The following is a 24,697-nucleotide window of genomic DNA, read 5'->3' on the forward strand; positions in this document are numbered from 1 at the left end:
ATACGAAGCAAGAATTCTGCCCCTGGGACTGGAGAGTTAGCTCAGCAGTTAAGAGCTCCCACTGCTCCTGCCGAGGACCCAGGCTTGGTTCTCTACCGTCACACGTCAGATCACAACTCTAGTTCCAAGGAGTCTGGCATCCTCTTTCAACCTCTGATGATTCTTTATATGCACATAGTGAACATATATGTACGTAGGCATATTAAATAAAATAAGACCTCTGCCACGGAGCTACATCCATCTCTGCCCCCTCCTTTATAGCATTTTCTCAAAGGAACTGGATACAGTTTGGTATCCACAGAGCCCCTTGGAACCAATCCCCTCTGAGTTCTAAGGATCTGCTCTACTGAAAGAGGTCCTGAGGGGCATGAGGTCCTAAGATGAGATTCTTGCTTGCGTTGGTGCCTCCTGATTGAGGTACTGAAACGAATCCCTTCACTGAACCTGGCCGTGCTCTCTGGGGTTGAGCACTCTGAATCTGCTTCCCTTGTCTCCTATCAGAGCTGACATTCCTGGGGAGTGGAGACCACTCCTGGGTCATCTCTAGATCACCAGTGTTTAGCCGGGAACCAGACTGAGTAGGCCAGAAGGCCTTTGTTTGCTTAATGGGAAAACACTAGTGAGTGAACCAGACCTGGTGTTGTTTGTTCTGGGTATAAAATATCAGAAAGAGCACAACAAAAGTTATGGATGAGAAGCATTGAGAAGAGCTCACAGAGAAAGTGACACCCATCTTAGGCCTTTCTAGGAGTTATTAATTTATTCAGTTACAAAATAGGGTGTGGTGTTTAACAATACTCTCAAAGAAAAAGCCCTGGGGAACACTGGTAACAGACCTTGCCAGAAGCCTAGAAGTCTTGGCCTTGCTTGTTGATACTTAGAGCTTTCTTGCCTGCAGTTCTGTTTGACTCCCCTAAATGGAGGTGGACTATGGTGGAATAAATCTAAATTTGGGGATCTGGTACAAATTGCTTGGTGTCTTTGAAAAATGCTATAGGTATTTTCTTTACCTAAAAAAATTAGCATGGATGGGGCTGGTAGGGAGGAAGGAAAGTGCTGTGTGGTGTGGCTTTCATGGGACCTTCCAGTCCTCCATCTTTGTGTGGCAGGAGGAAGACCAACCCGGCCTTTAGAGGCCTTCACTACACTCTCCCCTGACCTGCCAAAGCCTGTAACCCCGGCCTGACCTGCTGCTCAGGAGGTTCCAGAGAACTGAGAAGTGACAGAAAAAACGTTTCTTGTGCAGTTCATGAGTTAAGAGAATATTACTTAATTGTGGGTTTGATGGAAAACATTATCTGAGGTTGGTGCAGATCTTTCCAGAGATCTGCCAGCAACCTCAGAAGTGGAGCCTTATTGAAAACAGCTGGGAGAGGCTGGCGCCCAGCCTCCCCTGCTCTCCATGCCCCAGAGCTGTCTCGCTCGGCCTACAGAGCTCAGCTAGGATTCTGCCAAGGGGCCTGGCAGCTTTGGCTGGGGATATGTGGTGGCTCTGCTCAGCTTCAGGCTCCAGCTCAGAACCTGAGAGCATCTGACCAGGGGTTGGAGTTAGCCTCCCCTTGTATCCATGCAGATCCAGTTAACTAAGGGCAGACTGTTAGCAGGTATTTGGGCCATCTACCTGATACCTGAAGGACTTGCAGGCATGTTCCGTTAAGTCCTCTTAGCTGTCTTATTGAGAGCCCTGGCTAGAGAATGTGGACACAGCTGAAGCCCAGCACTCATGTTGTCCCTTGTGAAGTGACACACTCCTTTGCAGAGGTCCTTCCAGCAGGACTGTGAGCTCATTTAGTTTAATCCAGCTGGTCACCAGCCATGGCCATCTTAGCTGAATTTCTTTAATGACAAGCACAATATACTGCTCCCTTTGTCTTTCTGGGGGAACGTGCAGTCACAACAAATCATTGTTTTAATTATTCTCTTAAAAATGTTTTCCTAAAAAAAAATGTTTTCCTCATAAGTGTGCATAATTTGATTTCCAGTAAGTTATATATTTAAAATTTTTAGCAAACATTCATAAAAGTAAGATGAGCTTTTTTGAAGATAGAGTTTATAGGAAAAAAATCAATACACCTAGAAATGATAGCATTTTATCTTCTTATGATTTTATATGGATGGATGTTTTGCCTGCAGGTCTGTGTGCCATGTGCATGCCTGGTTCCCTTGGAGGCCAGAAGAGGGCATCAGATTCCCTGGAACTGGAGTTGCAGATGGCTGGAAGCTGCCATATAGGTGGTAGGAACTGAACCTGGAGCCTCTGGAAGGACAGCCAGTGCTCTTGACTGCTGAGCAGACTTTTCAGTCCCAACAGCATTTTTAATAAAAGTCAAATTATAGATATTAAATAACTATAGTTATAAAAATCTTTATTTTTAGTTATTACTTAAAGGATACTTACATTCCTTAAAATTCTTCATGATAATTTTCAGAAAGTTTTTCCTTTATTTTTTATTTTATATGCATGACCATTTTTCCTGTGTAATACGTGCATACTCTGATACAAGAAGTGGGCGTCAGAGCTCCTGGGACTGGCATTAGAGACAGTTGTGAGCCACCATGTGGGTGCTGGGAATTGAACCTGGTTCCTCTAGAAAAGCATCCAGTGCCCGTAACTATTGAGCCATTTTTTTTTTAGCACCAAAATAATTTTTAATAATGGCACATTTGTTTTTGATGTTTATATTATTTTAATAAACTATTTTTTTTACATTTAGATTACTTTTCCTTTGTTTTACTTTTGACTTAGGTGCTCATTATGTAATGAGTTCACAGTCATCATGCCTTAGTTCCAAAGCTCTGGAATTACAGGTGTGTACTACCACACCCATCAGACATTAGACTCCTAGTAAATAGTTGATCTTTTAATGAAATGAAAACAAACAGTACCCGTTATCATGGGCATTGGGAATCATCCCAGGGAAATCTCACCACTTGAATCATTGAATCACAGTGAGTCTGTTGATAGATATTGCCCAGTGATTAAGAAAGCCCATAAGGTCAGCATCACTGTGTTAATTTCATGGGCAAGAAAATTGAGGTTCAAGTGATTGTCTTCACCCAGCAAGGTTTAGAAATTTAATTTTTCATTCTTTTTTAAAAATAAGAGTTAGTTATTGCTTCACTGGCTTAGAAATAGAAAAAGACAAACCCAGATAGACCATTCAAAGACAATCAGAAAACATACATCATATTGAGAAGCAAGGCTCACACCACTGACCTTGAGATTGTCAAGTTTACCTCTGGCGACATAACCTTGAAAGAAGTAAATACTTTTCTGGGAAAATAGATTCCTCTAGAATTGGTGAGGAAAGTAACCTGAGACATGATGGGGACAGCAGAAGAGATGGAAAACCCACCTCCTGCTCAAGTGGAGGAGGGAGAGTCTATGCAGGCACGGAAGCCTTCAGAGAACACACCATCTCGAGCTCTGTGCAGTGCAGGTCTCTGTAGAGTGGATTGTTTTCTTCATGGTTCCTCTCACCTTTATGCATTCAGCTCTGTTACAAGCTTAGAACATTAAGATTTGTGCTGTAAGACATTTGAGGGCTATAATAGACCGGCTTGGTAAGAATCCTCTAGAGATGAGATCTACCATCTTGCAGTTGATCTGCATGTTTGCTCAGGTATTGTTCCTCCATGTTTGAGACATCATCTGTCTTCCTAGGACCCCATGCTTCTGTCCTTTGGCACTCTCCCATGTGTAGACTTCCATAACAGAGCTTGTCATATAGTTGAAACTGTTATATCTTCCTTTGGGTGTTTTATTCTAGGCTAAGGGTGCTACTTCCATCAACTGCTCTTTATGCTCATTCAGTTTTTATTGAGCACAGGCAAGTAAGGGACTGACTGGGTGCTGGATATTGTCAGCTCTTTTCAGAAGGTGAGGCCTTATCCTGCAGATCTGTGGCATATATACCAGAAGAATTCTATCAGAAGAGCCCCATTCTTTGCTTGGGCACTGAGTTCTGTTGGTGCAGTTTAAGATTTAATGGTTTTTAAAGCTCAGTCCTTTTCACATGTGAGTTATGTTTGGTCCATGGTGTAGAACCTCCTCAAGACTCCTTCTTCCCTAATGTTTTCTTTGGGCTTCTGTAAAAGTATCTTTTATTCCACAGATGTAAATCTCATCTTGGAGACTTACTGCTGAATAAGCTCACCCTTTCTAGTTTTTTCTGAACTCTGGTTGGCTGGTTCAACTTAGCTGTTCTGGCTCAAACTCCTCTCCAAGATGACTGATTCAAATTGGCTTCTCTTGGCTTCTGACTGAATTGCTCTGCTAGGAAAAACTGCCTCTGTACTCCACAAATTGATCTCATTCTCTCTCTCTCTCTCTCTCTCTCTCTCTCTCTCTCTCTCTCTCTCTCTCATTCTCTCTCTCTCCCTCCCTCCCTCCCTCCCTCCCTCCCTCCCTCCCTCCCTCTCCTCCCTCCCTCCCTCCCTCTCTCTTTTTCTGGGCTGCTCTTACATAGCCTCTCTTTCCTCTCCATTCTCATGAGAGTTGGGTGTATCCTATCTCTGACCTCTGACTCATTCTGTCAAATCTTTCTCTGATTCATCACTTTGTCTGTCTCTCAATTAGGTGTAACTTTGGGAAAAGATGGATGCTTCCTTCTACAAACTTTATCTTCATTGTCTGTTATTAAAGCTGTGTCCTAAGGGCATATCTGAATTCTGGCTGAATCACACAGACTTAGAAAGTCTTTGGATATGATTCCTTGCCAGAGCAGCCATGTTGCTGGATTACAATTCCTCTACATGTTTCTGTCCGTTTAGTACCTTGATTCTGAAAGACACATTTGCTCCTAGAAGTGTGCCAACTGTAGTCCTGTGAACAGCCTTGTAGTCTTCATTCATATAATAGACACTGGTCATAATACATTCATAATAAACTCAAATCAATCAACAAAGTGATAGATCACAGATCTATCAGAGAAACTGTATTCTTAATTAAAAACTGTATATTGGTAGCTTGCACAAACTTGTACTTCTAACTGCAGGAGACTGAAGAAGAGAATCCTTGAGCCCATATCTTTGAGACCAGCCTTGGCAACATAGCCAACACCCTTCTGCCCCAAGTCTCTCCACTTTTTTTTTTAATTTGGAGAGAATGTCATATATGTATATAAAAAATATGATCACACCTACCTCTCCCTCCTTTTTCTTAAGAAAAGAAAACACAACAAAACTTCTTAACTTCTGTGCTTTCAATGGTATTGAGAATTGGCAATTTCTCCTCTCTCTCTTACTCTTCCCCCTCCCTCCTCTCTTTGATCCCCTACTTTCTCTTTGAGTCTGTCTCACTCTGCATCCCAGTCCTGCCTTGGTCTATGAGTACCCAGATTACAGGTGTAGGCCACCACATCTAGCTCACCAGTGTCTTGATGGGCAAGACCTTTTCACAGGTAAGCACAGCCTCACGCTTTGAAACAGGCAAGGTTTGTTAGCTGTGCATTTACAAGAATCATATGCCACAACGGAACCACTGAAGGAGAAACACTGAGGCAGTGAGATTCTAGCAGTGTGACCTGATTTGGGAAATCAACACAGGTATTTTTGCAGTGACACCTACACCAAGATCCATAGATCAGAGAGCGAGGCATCAGATAACCATCTATTCAGTCTAGCCAGGGTTTCCTGGCCCTGCTGGGGACTGGGAGAACTTCAAAATCGGTGTGATGTCTTGTCCCTTATAAAACTCAGTTTTGTATTGAGTTGTGTCCAGTATAGTGGAGTAAATAAAAGCATAGTCTGTGTGGCTGGCATAAGTGTTTCTTCTTGGATGGTCACAAGGTGTTCTGGTTTTTTTTTTTCTTTTTTAAAAAAACACCTCATGTTTCCAGTAAAATCATCCAAATATCCTTGGTTCCAGTATTTTGATGTTGAAACATTTGTAACTCCAACCCCTTCTTGCACCTGGAGGCAACCCATAAATCTCTCATCAAATAATATGCCCTGTTGGTTTTTTTTTTTTAATGGAAAATATGGTCCTGTGCTTGCTGTAGGCAGAGAAGTATGGAAGGTGATGTCATAGCAAATCATTGATCTGGATTGTCTAAGCCAGGCCTGATTGAAAGCAGTCTGACTATGAGCAAGGCAAACTGTTTTTTAAAGATGTGATCATTATAGGGAATGGTGTGCATGCTGAAGACCAGAGAGAGCAGAGAACATCAGGCCATCTCAAGAGAGCAGTGGCTGCTGGGCAGTGGTGGTACACACCTTTAATCCATCACTTGGGAGGCAAAAGCAGGCAGATGCCTGTGAGTTCGAGGCCATCCTGGTCTATAGAGCTAGTTCCAGGACAGTCAAGGATACACAGAGAAACCATATTGAGGGACAGAGACAGAGACAGAGACAAAGAGACAGACAGAGAGACAGGGAGAGAATGTTTCTGTGCTTGCTGTTGGAGAGAGAGAGAGAGAGAGAGAGAGAGAGAGAGAGAGAGAGAGAGAAAGAGAACAATGGGCAAATGACATGCAGAAAGGGTACTCTGGTAGTTTGAATGAGACATTGTCTGTAGTAGGCTGAGGCTTTTGAACACTTGGTCTCTGGTTGGTGGCCCTGTTTGGAGAGATTATGGGGAGTCACAGCGTGATGGAGGAAGTGAGTGCATCATGGGGCTCTGAGAGTTTGAAGCCTCATTCTGCATCCAGTGTGCCTCCTGCCTTGTGTTTGCTGTTGAAGATGTGTTCTCTTGGCTTCCTGCTCTGTTGCCATGGTACTCCTGCCATGAGCTAAAATCAGCTCTTTCTTCCAGGAGTCTGATCACAGTGACAGAAATGTAACTCATTGTTCCCTTGGTCCCACTAGCTCTGCTTGGTTCTAGAGTATCCGTCTTGTATACTAACAGTGTAAGGTAAATGTGTCTCAATAGTAAGAGGGGAAATCTGATGTATGACATACCGATACACACTAAGACTCATGAGCATCCCCTTTTGTAGGTGTTAGGGGTCTTGGCAAAGGAGGAAGATTGGGTGTTATTTGGGTCAGGACGGTCCTCCATCACCGAGTGCTCTCTTCAGGGAACCCAATGGAACAGTCAACACTGACAGTTTTTGTCTTCATCTCTTTTCATGCATGGCTTGCATTTATCTTAGTGAGGTAGACCCTGCAGGTGCATCAAACTCAGGTCCAAAGAACTGAGGGTAACGGCAGCATTTGGTTTCTTTCTACCCAGAAAAAGGAAGGAGTGGATACCAGCCTTGGAAATGGGACCCTGGCCTAGACCCAGTGCTAAGCTTCTGAGATAGAAGTGGCTCTGGAATAGGCTGTGCCACTGTGGGGAAGAGGCTCCAGGGCTCCAGGTATGGCCGTTCCTTCTAAGCCACAGGGCGGCTTGGCTCCCTTTGATCTCTGGAACATGAGTCCCCACTTTGATGATTGTAGCTGGTCTTTGCTGCTTTGTGGGTCCTTCTTCCCCCTTTAGCCTGTCCCCCAGTTTCACCCCCATCTCTAGATAGGAGAGAAAGAAGGATGGAGGGGAAAGAGAGAGAAAGATCCCCGAATCTAATTTCTTTTCTTTTGTTTCTTCTTTAATCACAGCTACTAACAAACCACAGCCAGGCTCCCTAAACAACCAACAACCATCACCCTATCACCTCTCAGGGCCCTAGCATTTATATACCCTCGGAAAAGTCCCCAGAATTCCAAAGGTCACACAATCAAAGGAATTACCTACAGCTAGAAAAACCCTGTTTCTGCTAGAGCAGGAGACAGATCGTCGGTCTGCTGCTGTGGACAGTCCAAAGCAACCCACATCCCACACCTGGGATTCAAACGAAAGCACCTTCTTATAATAATTCTTCATTTTCTAAAGAAACCAGAAGGTCAGAATTCTCAAAAATATCCATACACATGATGTTGTGCTGGTACTGTCTGAGTGGCAAGGCTCCTGGGTAGGCTGTTGCTGGAATGCAGAGCTTTTGTTAGTCTTTTAGGGGTCTAGGACTCTTTGAGAAGCCAAAGGGCAAGGCAGTGGGGGAATCTAACCTGCTTTCGGCTAAAGTGTCTCCCTGGGGTAAAGCAAATAAGTTTGTACATCAGCTCAGGCTGCCTTCAAACTCGCTGTGTTTCTAAGGATGACTTAGAACTGATTCTCGAGGACCCTCCTGTATGCTGAGATTATGGGCACGCACCACCGCTCTTGGTTTCCGCAATGCTGGAGACTGAACATAGGATATCATGCATGCTACACCCCCAAGCCCTGAAGCAGTATTTTTAGCCATGGAAAATGTAAACTAAGCCACCTTCGCAGGTGTCACCAGTATCTGCGCCACAGGCGCCACCCAGAGATCCTTCTTCCTCATAAACTGCTTTCCTGCCAGTTTTCCTTCATTCTTCCATGGAAATTAGCTCCCCCTTTCTTCCTCAGCTCCTCAAACTGTTGGTAACTGTTGTATGTACTTGGTTTTCATTTATTTGTGATACTAGGGATAAAATCCAGGGCCCCTGCCCAAGCTGAGCTTGTTCTTGCACCACTGAGCCAGCCCCAGTCGTATATTTGTTTTCAAGGGCCTGTTAGGACTCCAGAAGTTCTGCAGCTAGAACTCTCTGAGAAGGGTGGCCCAAGCCCTCACCTATACAGAAGCCACTGGTGTCTGCAGGATCCTCCATCTAGAGTAGGAAGTGTGGCTTCCATCTAACAGTGGCATGGACAGGTCCCTAAGACCCGAACAAGAAGATAGAAACATAGCCTTTAGCAAGCTGCCTCTGCAGCCTCTGAGAAGTCTGCGCCTCTGAGCAGAGACACTTCAGGACCGAGCTGCAGAGCTCCTGCCACAAGTGCCCGAGCTGCAGAGCTCCTGCCACAAGTGCCCGTGTGTGAAGAGTCTCTCAGCTAGAGGTTGGCCAAAAGGAAAACAGGTGCCCCAGATCCTGTGCCCGAGTTTTGGCGAGGGCAAGGTACCCAGCCTTCCATACAGTGCCTGTTGTGGCTGCTGATGGGAGGGCTGACTCCTCTGGGGATGGCAATGCTCAGAGCCAGCTCACTGGGCCCCAGCCCCCAACAGTGCCCCCCCCCATCACATAGTTGAAGGGGACCTTGGCGGGAGGGGGCCGGGGAGGAGGGCAGAAAGGAAAGTTTGAGTTTTGTTTTTCTCTAAATAAATGGGCAGCTTTCCCCTCCGTTTTTCCAGATGCTTCTTAAGAAAATATTTCAATGGCTTGGGCTGAGAAGCCCAAATCTGATTTCAATGAGTGCTTGGAACTAGGACTCACCCTTTTGGTGTCCCGAGTGAGCCACCAACAAACTGAGAGAACCACCCCAGTCGCTTTCTCACCATAGGCCCTGGTTTGAGGGTTGTTGGTATTTGTTACTTCTTTTTCCTAGGTCCCCCAGGGCCCTGCTCTAAAATTCCTGAACAACAGTTTATGAGGGGGCTGTGCCTGCCTGCGGAACTGTGTTGGCAAGAGCAATAACACGGGCTTATGGAGAACGGGTTCCAAAAAGTGGAGCATCCCTGAGGCTGGGCTGGGCTCCTTTGAATCCACCTGGGTTCACCATTCTCCTTCCCAGGGCAGGGCTGCTGAGCACACGGGATGAAACAGGCACAGCAGTCAGAGTCCCCTGTCACCTTCTGCAAACTTGAATTCCTCTTCTTCCAAAGTCTCAGCTGCCACCCCTGGTCCTGTCATTCCTGTTCCCAGGCAGCAGAAGCTGTATCCGAGGACTGCCTGAGGATTCAGGTTTAGCTCACAGCCACACTTCCTTGAACCTCCCTGACCCTGCCTCCACCCACAGGAAGCTTCTGCAGCTTGCGCTCCAGACTTCCGGGATAACACTAACTGCACAAGGTGGACCAGGGTGGCCTCCCAGAGAAGGCTTGTGGGGCAGAGGAAGGCAAATAAAGAAAGGCCAAGTTGGGGCTGAGAAAGTTCACTGGAAAGTTCTAAAATAGAAGTGACTCCGGTCTAATTTCTATACTAGATACATTGTAACATTTGGCAAAAGTGATACAATCTGCATCTTCTTGAAATGATACAATCTAGGTCTTGATCGGGTTCACTTTCTCCACCAGGGAAAGCATTCAAGCAAGAAAACCCTGAAACTCCACAGACAAGCAGCAGTTGAAGGGAGGCCTTTATTGGGGATGAGGAAACACCACACACACACACACACACACACGCGCACACACACACACACACATGCAGTACACAGAAAGACCCTCTGTGTAGCCAAGGAGGCATCCGGGAAAATACCATCACCATCTCTTCTCCAGACCTAGGGGCTTTAAAGCCTCTGAAGTGTTTTCCTCCCTGAGTTAGGACTGGTCAGTTTGAAGAAAGCTGGGATGGTTGATCGGCCCACAAGGCAGGTGAAAAACTTTGTAGCAGGCCTTGAACCTGTTGAGCCAGTCCATCAGCAAGCAAGAGCCTATGATGGGAGACAAAGCCCACGAGGCTGTTTGGTTTGGTTTTATTTTGAGCTGCAAGACTTCTCAAGTTAGGAGGGTGAGGCAGAAGCTGACCATCTTGGAAATTCGCCACCTTTATTCCCCAGCCATTGCCCTTCTTCCTGTCTGTTTACCTATCAGGGCATCTGCCTCATGCCCAGTCTCTCAGCATCACACCTGGCATGGTCTGTTTGCCTGCTGATAGGTGTATATAGCATAGAACTTACGGTTTTATCCATTTAAGTGTACAGTTCAGTCACATAAATGCAGTCTGCTAGCCCAAAGGCATCCCACTGGCCTGCTCTCAGGGACCTGGCAACTGCCACCAGGTGTGCCAGGCGTGTGCTGCAGATAAAAGGCCTCCAGCCACCCCAGATTTCTCTCTCTCTGCCTTCCCTCCTCTCCCTCCCTCCTTTCTCCTATCTCTCTCTCTCTGTCTCTCTCTCTCTCTGTCTCTCTCTCTCTCTCTCTCCCCTCTCCCTTCCCCCTTCTCTCTCCCCCTCTCTCCCTTCCCCCTTCTCTCTCCCTCTCTCTCTCTCCCTCCATCTCGTTCCCTGTCTCTCCTCTCCTGTGCCTTCTCTCTGTCTCCCTGTCCACCTGTCTGTCTGCATATCTGCCTCTCTCTCTCTCCTTCATGTCCCCACTCCAAGACTTCCAAGACTCCCACTCTCCCTTCTCCCAACAAGCCTCTTACACCAGATCTGTTGTGTGGCGTGTTTTCTCAGGCGCACACCTTGGCGTGGGCCCACCAAAGATCCCTGACTCTTCCATCACATTTTGATCCTGTCAGCGTCACACAGTATGTGGCCACCATCAGCATCCATCTCCAGAACTGTTTTTGCCTCATAAAACTGAAACTGTGGACCCATTAAACAACTTTTTTCTCCTTTTCCTTTTCCTTTCTTTCCTTAATTAAAATGGTATTCTTTTCTCATACAATATATCCTGACCACAGGCCACAGGGAGTTCCCTCCCTCCACTCCTCCCAGCTCCCCCCGCCCCCACCCCCAGATCTACTCTCACTTCGTTTCCCTTCAGAAAAGAACAGGCCTCCAAGAGACAGCAACCAAGCACGGCAAAACAGGATACAGTAACACAAGGCAAAAACCCTCATATCAAGGTGGGACAAAACAACCCAATTGGAAGAAAAAAGTCTTGAGAGCAGGCGAAAGAGTCAGAGGTACACCCGCTCCCGTTGTTAGGAGTCCCACAAAAACAGCTAGCTCACAGCCATAGCATATACACAGAGGACCTTGTGTGGACCCATACAGGCCTCATGCTTGCCACTTCAGTCTCTGTGAGCTCATAATCCCCACTTAGTTGAGTCAGTGGACCTTGTCCTCCTGGTATCTTCCATCCACTCTGACTCCTTCCAGCCCCTTTTCAGAGGAGTTCCTGGAGCTTCAAGGAGAGGGACCCAAATGGAGACCTCCCATCTAGACTCTCCCATTTAGACTCTGTCTTCACATAATGTATGGCCATAGGTCTCTTCCCTCGCACCCATGCCCTGCTGGAGGAAGCCTCTCTGATAAGGACTGGATAAGGCAGCCATCTATTAGTATAGCAGAATATCATTAGGAATTAGGACTTTTTTCTTTTTGGCCAGTTTGGTTTTATCCTAGGTCTCTGACTATCAATTCTTTGGTTTCTGGCTATCCAGGCAGGCTAAGCTTAATGACTCAAGACCTCACGTGTGTGAGGGCCTAAGACAAATCAAACACACAGGAAGCAGAAGGCATTGCCTGGTGTTCGGGGAAAGTGGAGCGAAGAAATTGATGTTTATATCTCCGGCTGCCATGGGCTGTCTCTCATGGTGTGAACCTCAAGTTAAACTAGACGTTGACTGGCCACTCCCACTAGTTCTGTGCTACCATTGCCTCAACACATCCTGCAAGCAGGACAGACTGCAGGTCTAGGGTTTTGTGGCTGGGTCAGTGTCCAGGTTTGTCTTTCTGTAGCCTGCAGAGTACCCTCCCACACCAAAGAGACTAGAACGTAGGGGTGAAGGCCCTATGCAGGCACCAGCTCAACCTCTCTATGTTCGATGAGCTGTAGATATTGTCCTTGGCAATGGGGCCCGACTATCAGTTTCCAGAGAGGACCTTCTGTCCTAGCATCAGCCTGAATTGTTTAGAGATCTCCACCTCAGCCAACGACTCAACCCAGTACAACCTATCTCATTACTGGAAGCTTTGCCAGACTACCAAAGATGGCCGGTGCAGACTCTGTCTCCTCCTTACTAAGAGTCCTCACTAGGGTCATCCTCAGAGCGTCCAGAAAGTTTCCACTGCGCTAGATTGCCACAGTGCCCCCAAATGCCTCCAACTTCAGCTGCCTTCTCTCCTGCCATCCCTTCTCCCTGCCCTCTCCAACATGATGCTCATGGGCTGCAAAGATGGCTCAGCCACTAAAGGCTAGCTAGAGCCCAGCTGAAGATATAAACACCAATTTCTTAGCTCCCCTTCCCCTCAACACCAGGCAATGCTGTTCTGGTTCCTGTGCGTTTGATTTGTCTGAGCCCCTCGCACACGTGAGGTCTTGAGTCATTAAGCTTTGCAGTGACTGTCCATTTTCACTCGCTATAATGTCTTCAGGCTAACCCAGGTTGTAGCATGTGTCTGAATTCTCTTTTTTATGGATGAAAATCTTTGCTTCGCCGGTTATCTATTGATAGATACTTGAGTTGCCTTCTCTATTTTGAATGTTATTATGAGTATGGGCATAAATTGACGTCCTTACTTCCAGTTTTCTTGAGTATTTATCCCAAAGTGGAATTACTGGCTCATATAATTTTAGGTTTCAATTTTTTTCAGATTTATTTTATTTTATGTGTATGAGTGTTTCGTCTACATGTATGTTTGTGTGCCCGAAGAGTTCAGAAGAGGGTGTCAGATCCCTGGAACTGGAGTTACAGACAGTTGTGAGTTGCATGTCTTCGCTGGGGATGAACTTGGGTCCACTACCAGAGCAACAAGTGCCCTTAACCACTGAGCCATCTCCCTGAGTCCTGTGTCCCCAGATCTACTGGTTGAAGAATGATGATGGTCTCTGTGTGGTTGAGAGCAGCTCTCTGCTCCACCCATCCCTTGTGCCAGTGGCGTATGTCCCTTTCTCTGGACTCGCCATGACTGATTAGAAAGGCAGATTTGTTAGCCCAGATACTTCCTTCCCAACCCTTGCCTGTGGCCATTCAAATTCCAGTGTAGCACTAGTCAGTGAAGCAGAAAGTCAAGAGGTACTCCGTATCTCAAAATGGCATGTGGTATTCCGCAAAGGGAATTATGGTATGGTAAAATGACAGGTCGGATATTTGTTTTCAAATGTGCTTTGCCATGCTACATAAAAGTAATGGTCACTTTATGAATTTGGTTTCATTGTTTAGATAAAAATAACAAACTACTTCACCCAGAACAAAAAAAATGTTAATAGTTAAAGTGTTAGGTTTTTGCCTAATTAAGAGTCCAAACCCACATACTGAGGCACACCCTCCCAATGACAAAATAAACCAAAACAACAACAACAACAAAATAAAAACCATACACCAACTTTCTGGACCTACAGGACAGCTCAGCAGGTAACTAACTGTCTTGCCGACGAGCCTGACAATTTGGGTTCAATCCTCAGGACCCACATGGTGGGAGAACTGACAAACCACCACTCACCCACCATGACATGAGTCTAGCCACACACATGCACATACACAAGGGTCTTTAAAAGAAGTATAAATTCTCTAAGTTGGTGATAAAAATATGAGTTGTAACTGAGAATAGTGGTTCATGCTTTAATCTCAGAAGGAGGCAGAGGCACGTGGATCTTTGTGAGTTCTAGTTCAGTCTGGTCTATGTATAAAGGCCAGGGCCATTGAGACTGGCTGGGGCACATAGAGGTACCCTGTCTTAAAGAAAAACAAAAAACTCACACACACACACACACGAGTTTTTTACATGGGGCACACTTAAGCTCACAAGTGCTTGTAATTCTTATAGCAAAAGTAGTTTCATACTATTAAAACTCTGGGGTTGTGTATGAATTCTAGGATAACTTATAAAGAATTACTGACATTGAAGAAGAGAGGGTGGATGTAAAAATCTTGGAATCTGTTGATGAGATTTTCACGTGTGCCATCTGATTGGATCCTATACTCTCTGGTGGAAATGGATTCCAGCATCTTACAGATGGATAGACTGAGGGCTAAGGAAGCTAAGCTGCTTGCCCACAGTCAGGCCGCTGGTGATTAATGCAGCCAGAACCTACACACCATGCGCTGGGTCACACCGTAGTCTGGTGGGTCTGATTCCACAGCCTACATGTCTTCCTGAATTAGTAGGGATTCTTGTTTATGGGTGACAGACACCAGTCCCAGAGTGGTTCAGCAGGGGAGATGTTTCATATTGCTTCCTGTAACTGAGTAGATCCAAAGCCCCACAGTTCCACCCAGCCGCCACTTCATTGCTGCTTTTCACTGTATACATGAGTTCTCGTATTTAAACTTGGTTCTTCCTTCCATCAGGAAAGTGAGAGGTGGGGGAGGGAGTGGGAGAGAGTGGCTTCAGACCATTTCAAGTTAAGCCTGGTGAGTTTTGGTCTCCTGAGGTTCAGAAGTGCAATGGGGGGTGGCACAAACTGGCTGTCTTTGATTGTATGTGTGCCCAATGTTTGAAACCAAGCCTTTTGGCCATATTGGCTTCCCCCCTAGACTCCCCTGCAGTCAGGAGAGAAAATGCCCCAAGAAGGGACATGCTGCTGACCCTGGAAAGGTGGGCAGAAGACCAAAGCCAAACCACACCAAAGCCTTGGATTCTTTAATGTCTTGAGCGCTGCGTGCTTCTTACTAATATTTCCTATGACTGAGAACCTCTCCCAAATTGGTAGCAGAAGCTTGAGGGCCACCACAGAACACTGACATCCCAGGCCTGCCTTGTCAGCTAAAGACACCACCATTGGACCCCCCATGGCAACGGGCAGTAAGGCCAGAACCACAACTTACACAGGAGAGCTCACCCCATCCCATCCTCAAAAGGGCTGAAATTCAGTCAGACTGTTTGTTATATAAAAGCGTGACTTAGAGAGCATTAAGGATTATCAGCATCGAGGTTTCCTCTGTACACTTTACCACCTGTATCTATGCTGGGCATTTTCAAGGATATAGATGTATCATTAAACAAGAATTAGGAAGTTAAGCTTGTTGACAAAAAGGAGTCTAAAGGGACTTCAGTGTGACCCAAAGCCTCTAACCTATATGTTGCCTTGGGTTGTCAAAGAAAGGGTGGTGGTGGTGCACCACCTTTGGTGCTTGGTGGTGCACGCCTTTGATCCCAGCACTCAGGAGGCAGAGGCAGGTGGATCTCTGAGCTCCTCCTGGCCAGCCTGGTCTTCAGAGTGAGTTCTAGGACAGCAAGGGCTACATAGAAGAAGAGAAAGGAGTCCTGAGACTTTCGGGCTCAGAAGTGTGGGAATGCCTGTGTCCTGGCTCACAAGACAAAAAAAAAAAAAAAAAATTATCCAGGACATGGAAGTGGCAGAATACCGGGACTTGAAACACGTGTCCCCGGAGATCTACTCGGCATCCGTGGATGCAGATAAAAGAGCATTGCCTTCTGATGGTGTTCACAGAAAGGCTTCCATCCTGGTTGGGTGGGGATGGAAGAATCCCCAGTGGAAAGCTTCCTAATTGCCGTTGTCAGCAGCTGTGATCTCTTCCTGATACATTCCCGGTTCATCTGGGGCTTTGGACTGCAAGGGGATTATCCCCAGCCTTAATTAAGCTCCTGCCTGACGTGGGGTGGATGCCAGCTGCTGACACAGACTTGGGCCCTGAAGCTTGGTCATGCCTTGCCCTTCACCCTTCACTCTGCACCCTCCTAATACACCCACAAGGTTGGACTCACAGAGTCTGTGGTCTGGTGTGTGGGCAGGTGATGTTTTGTTACCTGGGAGCTTATCCTCAGATGGAGAACCCAGGACTCCCACCAAGAACAGTCTTCTTCCACCAATCCTGCAACGCCATTGCCTTTATTTGTTATTATATTATATATGTATTATTAAAAAAAAACAAAACTTTTGTTTTTTAAGCCAGGATCTCACCTGGTACTCAGGTTGTGAGCCTCCTGCCTCAGTGCTGGAATTATAGGCATGGATCATCATGCCCAGCTTTATGCCCTATTCTCCAGTTATCACCAGCTCTGTTCTAGTCTCTGACCACAGGATACTTCATGTGTTAGAAACATGGGTTCTTGGACCTGGTAGCACAGACATAGAATCCTAGTTACTTGGGAGGCTGGGTCAGGAAGAGCACAAGTTCAAGGCCTTCTTAGGCTACAGAGTTGAGTTCGAGGGCCATCTTGGCAATTAGGTGAGACCTTGATTTTTAAAAAAATAAATAAATAAAGGAGTGGAGATAGAGATGTCTTGTAAGAGAATGAGGAGATCAGAGCACAGAGCCACAGGCAGAAAAGAAGCCATATTGGAAAACATGTTCTGTCTCTCTGACGAAAATTCCCATGGAAAAGACTCTCCGTGTGGCTCATCCTCTGGCCTCAGTCTTCTCCAGCATCCATCAGTCACTGCCCACTGATAACCCTAGTGAGCCTGGCTCATGACTCCATTTTTACTTGTTTGTTTGTTTGTTTGTTTGTTTTTCCTTTCTGTGTGCATCTTCATGGCCCCTAGCATCCTGCCGGGCGGTCTGTTTCCCTTTGGCCAATGTGCAATCCTGGCTCCTCTCCTTTTGGGCTCCCTCCATCCCAGATTGGGCAAAACCGCAGTTCTTTCGTCTTGCCTAGTCTTGGCTGACAGTCAGACTGCTGCAGCTGTGCCCTGCAGCTGTAAGGGCTCACACTGTATGCACAGGGCCAGGCCCTGCCAGGATCAGAAGACCCACGGAGCCTCATCATCTTTGCAAAATCATCTCCCACACTCCCCTTTTTTTGCTTTGCATGAAGTTCAGAGAAGGCAGATGTGTGGCTTAGAGTCTGGGAGGGTCTGTGCAGTAAGAAATATTGCCACCGTGCTGGGTGGGAAGGTCTGCCCTAAGCAATGAGGAATAGGTTGAGAGCCCCCAACGTGTTAGGAGAGACCTAAGAGTCTGATGTCCTAGAGCATGGTCCTCTTTAGTTACTGACTGACTTCCAAGATTGTATCAGGTTTGAGCTGTGACACGAGGCAGGTAGCAGTGCCTAGCAGCAGCTCTTTCCTCCCCCACAAGCCGCATTCTCAGGAGGCCCATTTTCTTTAAAGGCCTTTTGAGGCCATAACGGTTTTTAAGGACATTTTATGGAGCAGGAGCACAGTCTTACTATTTAAAATTATTATAGGGATTATGAGCCTGCAATATCTTTATTTTTATGACAGTTGTTGGTTATGCCCCTGATTTATTTGATACTGGGCTCCTGTTCAAGAACACAACCTCCAATTAAATGTGGTTACTGTGGCAAAAATATGATTCCTCCTCAAAATGACCCTCTTTGGGGCCGGGTCCAAAAACTCATTATGGTGAAAAGTGAGGGCAGCCTCTTTGCATTCATGAGCATTCCTCCGATGGTCACTTGCTTTTCCCATCTGAGGAATTAGAGGGTAGCCAGGCTGTGGGTTGGGCCTAAAGGAAAATGGAGGCAAGAGGAAAGAGCCTCCTCCAAGAACTAAGTGGGTCATCAGTTAAAACCATGCTTTAGAGACAGAAGAAACCCTGGATACATACAGAGTAATTTTCTCTTCTATGATAGGAAGGACTCACAGCCCAGAGGGACCAAGAAGCCTGGCCAGACCCAGGCACTGAGGTCTGGCTGTCATACTGCTCTCTCTTCTCCACCCTAATTTCCCTAGGATGTCATGAGCTCTCATAGCTCTGATCCTGCCCTGCTCTGAATACAAGAAAATAACCCATGACTCCCTTTTTGCATGACCAATCTTTTGTGAACCCTTTAGAGCCTTTTAAAACTGAGAATCAGACATTGCTTTAAGAGATGGAGTGTTCTACTAGAATAGGCACTCCTCACCATTTTGGGTTAACTTAAATTAGGAATTTACCGTGAGGTCTGAAGATAACCTCTGAAACCAGAGACCAGAACTGTGGTCTTAAACATGCCACTTCAACTGCTATGTGGGTTGCCTGGCAAACCCATTCCTCTACTCTTTCTCTAGTAGTACACTTGGCATCATGGCTGCCATCAAGGTCCCCATCCAAGGGTAGCTGGCGAGGGAACTCTTCCTGGGAAGACATAAACCAGGGCACCAAACAGACATACAGTAGAGCACCAACAATCAACCAAAGTATGACTCCATCCAGCCCAGCTTGGAGAACCAATGAGTTTATTGGCTTATTCACAGAGCATGGGTTAGGAGTCACTCACAGGAGCATAGGTGAGCCTAAAGCAATCTCACCATCACAAAGTATCACACCAGCATAGATGAAGTCTTCCCCATAGCTGCATAGACACAGTCCCCTTCAGTGAACCTTTGACAGTCTGTGCACTCTCAAGACCACCAGGCTACGTGCAGCTAGGAATGAAGTACATACAGATTGCTTGGAGGCTCAGTAAGGAGCTGCTGTGATCTCGGCTGAGGGTCCAATGACCCCACTCCCTCTTTTCTATGAGGGGCTATCAACAATAAATAAGTCAGGCTTCGGGGATCTCTTGCAGTTGGTCACAGATGTTCCAGTGAAGACGACAGCTGTGGTGCTCGGATGAGAGCATTCTCCAACCTGAGATCCCTCCCTCATAGTGCTGAGAGTCAGGCTTCTCTGAGAACTAGACATCTGTGGGTGTTCATCAGCCTCTGGATAGAAGATCCTAGCCACTAAAATCCCACCAGTCGCTTCTTAATTGAAGGCTGTTCATAGATCCCAAGAATGTGAACCAAGACTTTCTATCTTCTCTACTAGAACCCCAGCATAGTGAACAGGCAGTGATAAAAGCAACATCCTTAAACCTCTCTAACATCTTTACTGATGTTAGAGAGCACTTGATGAACTTTCATAGTGGTAGGCGACACGTTCACCTTGCAGATCATTCAGACCTTGGGACTGAGCAAGTTCACAGAGGCCCTGCCTTTGCTTTAGATCCAGGAGCTATGAAAGCCTTGTTTGTACACTTTGCCTTTCTTAACTAATGCCAGGTTCAGCATACTTAGAACGCGTTGAATAGTTATTCTAATAAGGCATTTCAGAAGTAACTTTGGAGTATGTGTAGACAATGAGGAGAATAGAGAAAAAGACCAAGAGAGCATGTCCCTGAGATCTGGACCACTTTCAGTGTACCCAGTTAAACATTGATACCCCCAGCGGCCTGCTGCAGGGGGCCACCGTGCAGGCTGCTGGAATGTCTGGAAGCCGTAGGTGCTGTTAATCATTTCTCTCCTCCTGCTTGCAGGGCTGAGCCTCTATGCTCTGAGGCTGACAGGAAGCCTGGGATCATCTTCAGGAGGGTGGGCTAGCTCTGCCTTACAGAGTTCTGGAGAAGGGAAACGTGGTGTGGAATTCTCATATGAGCAGCCACACAAGGTCTCCCTTGCTTGGTCTCTGAAAACCTGAGGAGAGTGCTGTTTTAACAGGATACATGCTGTCTGGTTTTAACAGGATACATGCTGTTTTAACAGGATACATGCTGCCTGGTGCTTCTTTGTATGAGTGTGTGACAAAATTAAAGCCATAGGATGACAGGATTTTATATGGGATCATGATATGGGCCATCTTCAAACGCACATGATGGTTATTTGTGTAGCTCTTTTATTCAAAAAATAATAATAAGTGAGTGGCTATATATCCACTAGAGAAGCATGAATGGAAGGAGTACATTTATATTTTCTTCTGTTTAACAAAGACTAAGTGTGTGACATTTCTAGAAATATCACACGTGAAGAGTTTACTAAAAGGAACGAGAGAGAGAGTCCCATATCAGTACTGGCCCAGAGACTTGCATGGTCACACTCAGTTTTCTGTAAGAGTAGTGAAGGTTGGTATACCCAGGTGGATATACTCGCCTTCACCCTGTCAACCTAAGGTAGGAAATTGTTGCTGTGGTAGGACCATAGCGGCTTCAGGCATTGCTGACAAGTTTCTTTGTGGGTAATTTGTCTCTGTCATGAGTGTGATTTAGATTTTTACAGGAAGGAGCTTTTTTGTTTGTTTATGGGAATTACAAATAAGATGAGTAATACTGACTTGGTGTTTGGGGCTTTTTCTTTTCCATTCAATCCTGGCTCTACTTTAGCAGGGCTGGAGAGGCTGGTCATGTAAGATTTATAAACTGCTGATGAAGGGATGAGTGTATGAATTAATCAAAGGATTGTTGTTAGCTTTGGGCTTTTAAACTGCGACTCAAAGCTTCCTTCCTTAGGAACAAAAATCTACATCTTAGATACTCAGACTTGGGTCTGAAGATGCTGGGACTGGAAGAGCTGAGGAGACTTAACCACGTGCAGGCAGTGATGAGGTTGGGGTGGGTCCCCAGCCTCACAGAAAGTAAAGGACAACTCCTGCTGCTAAAAACACTGCGCCCCTTCTTTGGTGTGCTAGGGAAGGAAGAGCATGTGGGTCCCAGCAGTTCAAACACACAAAACCCCTGATAGCCATATATTATCGCTACCTGACCTTGTGAGGAAGAGGGAGAGCTATAGAGTATATGTGTGTTGGGACGGGGAGGGCTATGCTGCAAATTTTAATTTCATTTCTCCAGAAGACATCTTTTCTTGCCTTGGACTGGCTGCCTGGATAAAAGCTGTGCCTACAATCTTTTCTAACAAAAGCAGGTTCCTCCTAAGGAGGCTCCCAAACTGTGCTTGTGTGTTTTCCAATGCACAAGTTTATCTACTCTGCGGCCTCAGTGAAATGGGTTAAGCCCTGCTCCTCTGAGGATAGGTCCACCCTGAGGGGCCATTGAGTCCCAGGTGTTCAAGGGCACTTACAGAATTTTCATATCTGGAACTCAAGCAGAATTTTTATAAATTTTATATATTCTCTCTCTCTCTCTCTGTGTGTGTGTGTGTGTGTGTGTGTGTGTGTGTGTGTGTGTATGAGATTCATATGTGAACACAGGTGCTTAAAGAGTCAAGAAGAAGGCCTTGGATCCCCAAAGGTAGCATTACAGGAGGTTATGAGCTTCCTGACATGGCTGGGAACCAAATTTGTGTTCTCTACAAGAACAAACAATTCAGAGTCATCTTTCTAACACCTCAATGGGAATTCTTTTTTTTTTTTTTTTTTTTTGGTTTTTTGAGACAGGGTTTCTCTGTGTAGGCCTGGCTGTCCTGGAACTCACGCCGTAGACCAGGCTGGCCTTGAACTAAGAGAACCACCTGCCTCTGCCTCCCAAGCGCTGGGATTAAAGGTGTGCGCCACCACACCCGGCTACTCAATGGGAATTCTTAGATTGGGGTTTTCTCTGTCTCTGTCTCTGTCTCTGTCTCTGTCTCTGTCTCTGTCTCTCTCTCTCTCTCTCTGTCTCTGTCTCTGTCTCTCTCTCTCTCTCTCTTTCTCTCTCTCTCTCTCGATAGCTTTACTCTCTGAATAAGATTCTCTGAAGCTTGGATGTGTCAAGGACTTGGAAAAGTAGTGAACATCCGGAAGCACTCACAGCCACCCTTAAGTATTGCTAGAGGCAGAGAGCTGGTGCAGAGCTCAAAGTGCCACGGGAGGCATTTGTAAGAGGGCATCCTTTCCAGCAGCCACAGGACAGCTGCAGAGAGAAACAGGTTGGAATTCATCTTAATGCATCTTCATGTCTTATTGTCAAAATGTAAGAAAGTACTACTTTCCCAGCATGTAGTCAATATAGTTTAATATTGAGGGTTCTGGTGCTTGTTTTTGGTTTTGGTAAAGAGGGATTCGTACAGAGCCTCACTTGGCCCAAGGTTGAATTTGCCGTGTAGCTGAAGATGGATCACCTTGAGCCCTCGATCTTCCTGTCCACCTCCCAAGGTCTGCAGTCACAAGTGTGTGTCACAGGGCTCAAAATACTGAGGTCTTTTCTTTTTTCCTTTTTTTTTTTTTTGTGTGTGTGTGTGACCCAGTGTGTAATGCACAGAAAGTGTGAACTCTGAACTCTACAGCCCATCATAGTGAGTGCGTATGAAACAGAAGTCTTACGGTTTCCTTTCCTTGTAGGTCCGGGGCTACCCAGAGCCCCAGGTGACGTGGCACAGAAAAGGGCAAGCCATCACCAATGGTGGCCGCTTCCTGCTGGACTGTGGAGTGCGGGGGACTTTTAGCCTTGTCATCCACACTGTCGGAGAGGAGGACAAGGGCCAATACACCTGTGAAGCTAGCAATGGCAGTGGCGCCCGCCAGGTGACCGTGGAGCTGACTGTGGAAGGTGAGTCCCATGGGGCACTGCTGCAGGAGCTGAGCTGCCAGCTCCAGAGTCTCCTGCTGCACTTCAGCCCTCTCTCAAAGATGGAGGGACTTAGAAGAGAAGTCATACCCTGTTTGAGGCTTTGGACCATCCTGACTCATATTCCAGCTTTGCCATGACTCACATCACACCAAGAGTACAAACAGACTTTACATAGGGATGCATGGCCTATCCCCCACCCTCCTCACCTGTCACCCCACTGTGGCCAAGCCTTGCCACATTTGACAAGACCTCGGGATTTCACCCTGTCACTTGCCCAAAGAAGAACTCTTGCCTTGGCCCTTCACTTAGCTCACACTCATGTGAGCTTCAGGGCTCTGCTCAAGGATCCCCAACTTAAAGAACTCCCTTTTAACCCCTTAGCTTTCAACTCCCCTTCCTGTAAATGTCCTCACAGTTTTCCTCTAAGGCTTGCCACCCTCTCACCCATCGCACAGGCTCTGAGACTTAGGGTCACCATCTTGTCTATTACTATTACTTAAGCACCTGGAACGTTCTCTGCACAGGTGAATACCAAATGTTTGGGAAATGACTAGAAAGGACTTTATCATCATTAGCATTGCCATGAAGTAATAGTGCTTACTATAAAAAATATTTAACAGAAAAAAATGTCTATTAATTAATACATGGTCAGTTGTCTCCCCCCCCCACCCCCGCAACACACACACTTCTGTGATTAAAATAATCTTACTAACTTCCAAGCATCTGGGAGACACACTTGACTATAAATAATACCAGGGTTTGTCACTGGTGCATCTTCCTGGCAGGCTGAAGCTGCTCTGCTGGGTTCAGGCCGCTGGCAGAGACTCAGGGTCTGATGTCTGGAAGGAGAAGGGGTCTGCCAGCCCCTTGGATGTGAGCATGCTTTCCCGGACCCTTCTAGGCCTTTCTGGGAGCTGATAAGCAAGGTAGACCAACTTGCTCCTTCTTTATTTGTTGTTTTGTTTGTGTGTTTGTTTGTTTGTTTTTAGACGACTGTACTCCTAATCTCATTTGCAGGAGACCCTGTGAGCAATATAGATAGCCAGTTAAGGCCGCCTTGGAAAGTTCTAGAAGGGATCCGGTGCACTTGGGACAGTGGCCACTCCGTGACCTCTTCTCCCTGTTTCCCCACACAGTTGCAGGCACACAAGTTCTGCTGAGCAGAGTGTACATAGTTTGGATGCTTTCCTCAAATTCTTTAACTAAGCGACTCAGTCATTTAGTGACCTTCAAGTGCCTGTGGCAGGAGCGTTCTGGACACAGGGTGGCTTCTGGTCAGAGGTCTCGGGATAAACTTCCCAGGAGTCATTCTGATGCGGGGCGCTCTCTGTACTAACTGATCACACAGCCTAAACTTGGAATATTGAGGCCCTTGAACAAAAATTACCCTGATTTCCTGTTTGGAGCTGAGAGCGGAGAGGTGCTGAGTTATGAGTCACGGTCCAAAGTCCCGATCCCAACATTTGCCAACATAGTGTGAGACGCGAAACCTCTGAACCTTGGCTTCTGCAGAAAATGGATGTGAATTCCAAGCTTTGCAGCCTGGCTTGGCCCTTATTCTCTATGATCCATATTAAGGAATATGGGGTGTGTTGGGAATGCAGGGAAATTATACAAACCAGACATACTCAGGTGTGGTGGTTGCTGCATGCCTTTCATCTCAGCACTCAGGAGGCAGACACAGATAGACCTCTGAGTTCAAGGCTAGCCTGGTCTACATAAAACTGAGATAACTTGTGAGCTTTCTTCGTGGTTCCTACTGTTCAGGAAGTTGGATCTGATGGCTCAATCCAGAGAGAACATTTTCATGTCAGAAGCAAGGAGGTGGGACAACCATTGAAGAGCAAGATAAGGCTCACGTTCCTCTTCTTTTGGTGGGTTTTAATTGGGATAAATTGGCTCAGGCATTTAAGATGTATTGTGCTTCTAACTCTGACGGGAAAATGGTCTCATGCCTGCAGCCTCTCTCTGTGTGAAAGG

The 24,697-nt window shown here is 46.3% G+C and overlaps 1 protein-coding gene across 2 annotated transcripts in view; it reads left to right on the plus strand.

The window, feature by feature from the left end:
• The window catches only part of Mylk (myosin light chain kinase), a 252,091-nt gene that overhangs the window by 93,554 nt on the left and 133,840 nt on the right, over nucleotides 1–24,697 (plus strand). For both annotated transcript variants that reach the window (XM_029470833.2, XM_029470832.2), the window contains exon 3: nucleotides 22,489–22,696. In XM_029470833.2, the coding sequence (XP_029326693.1) occupies nucleotides 22,489–22,696 (208 nt within the window). The remainder of the gene's footprint in view (nucleotides 1–22,488; nucleotides 22,697–24,697) is intronic.

The sequence above is a fragment of the Mus caroli genome, unplaced genomic scaffold, assembly GCF_978045245.1.
Source record: "Mus caroli unplaced genomic scaffold, Mus_caroli_1 scaffold_17, whole genome shotgun sequence".
NCBI classification, from domain to species: Eukaryota; Metazoa; Chordata; class Mammalia; order Rodentia; family Muridae; genus Mus; species Mus caroli.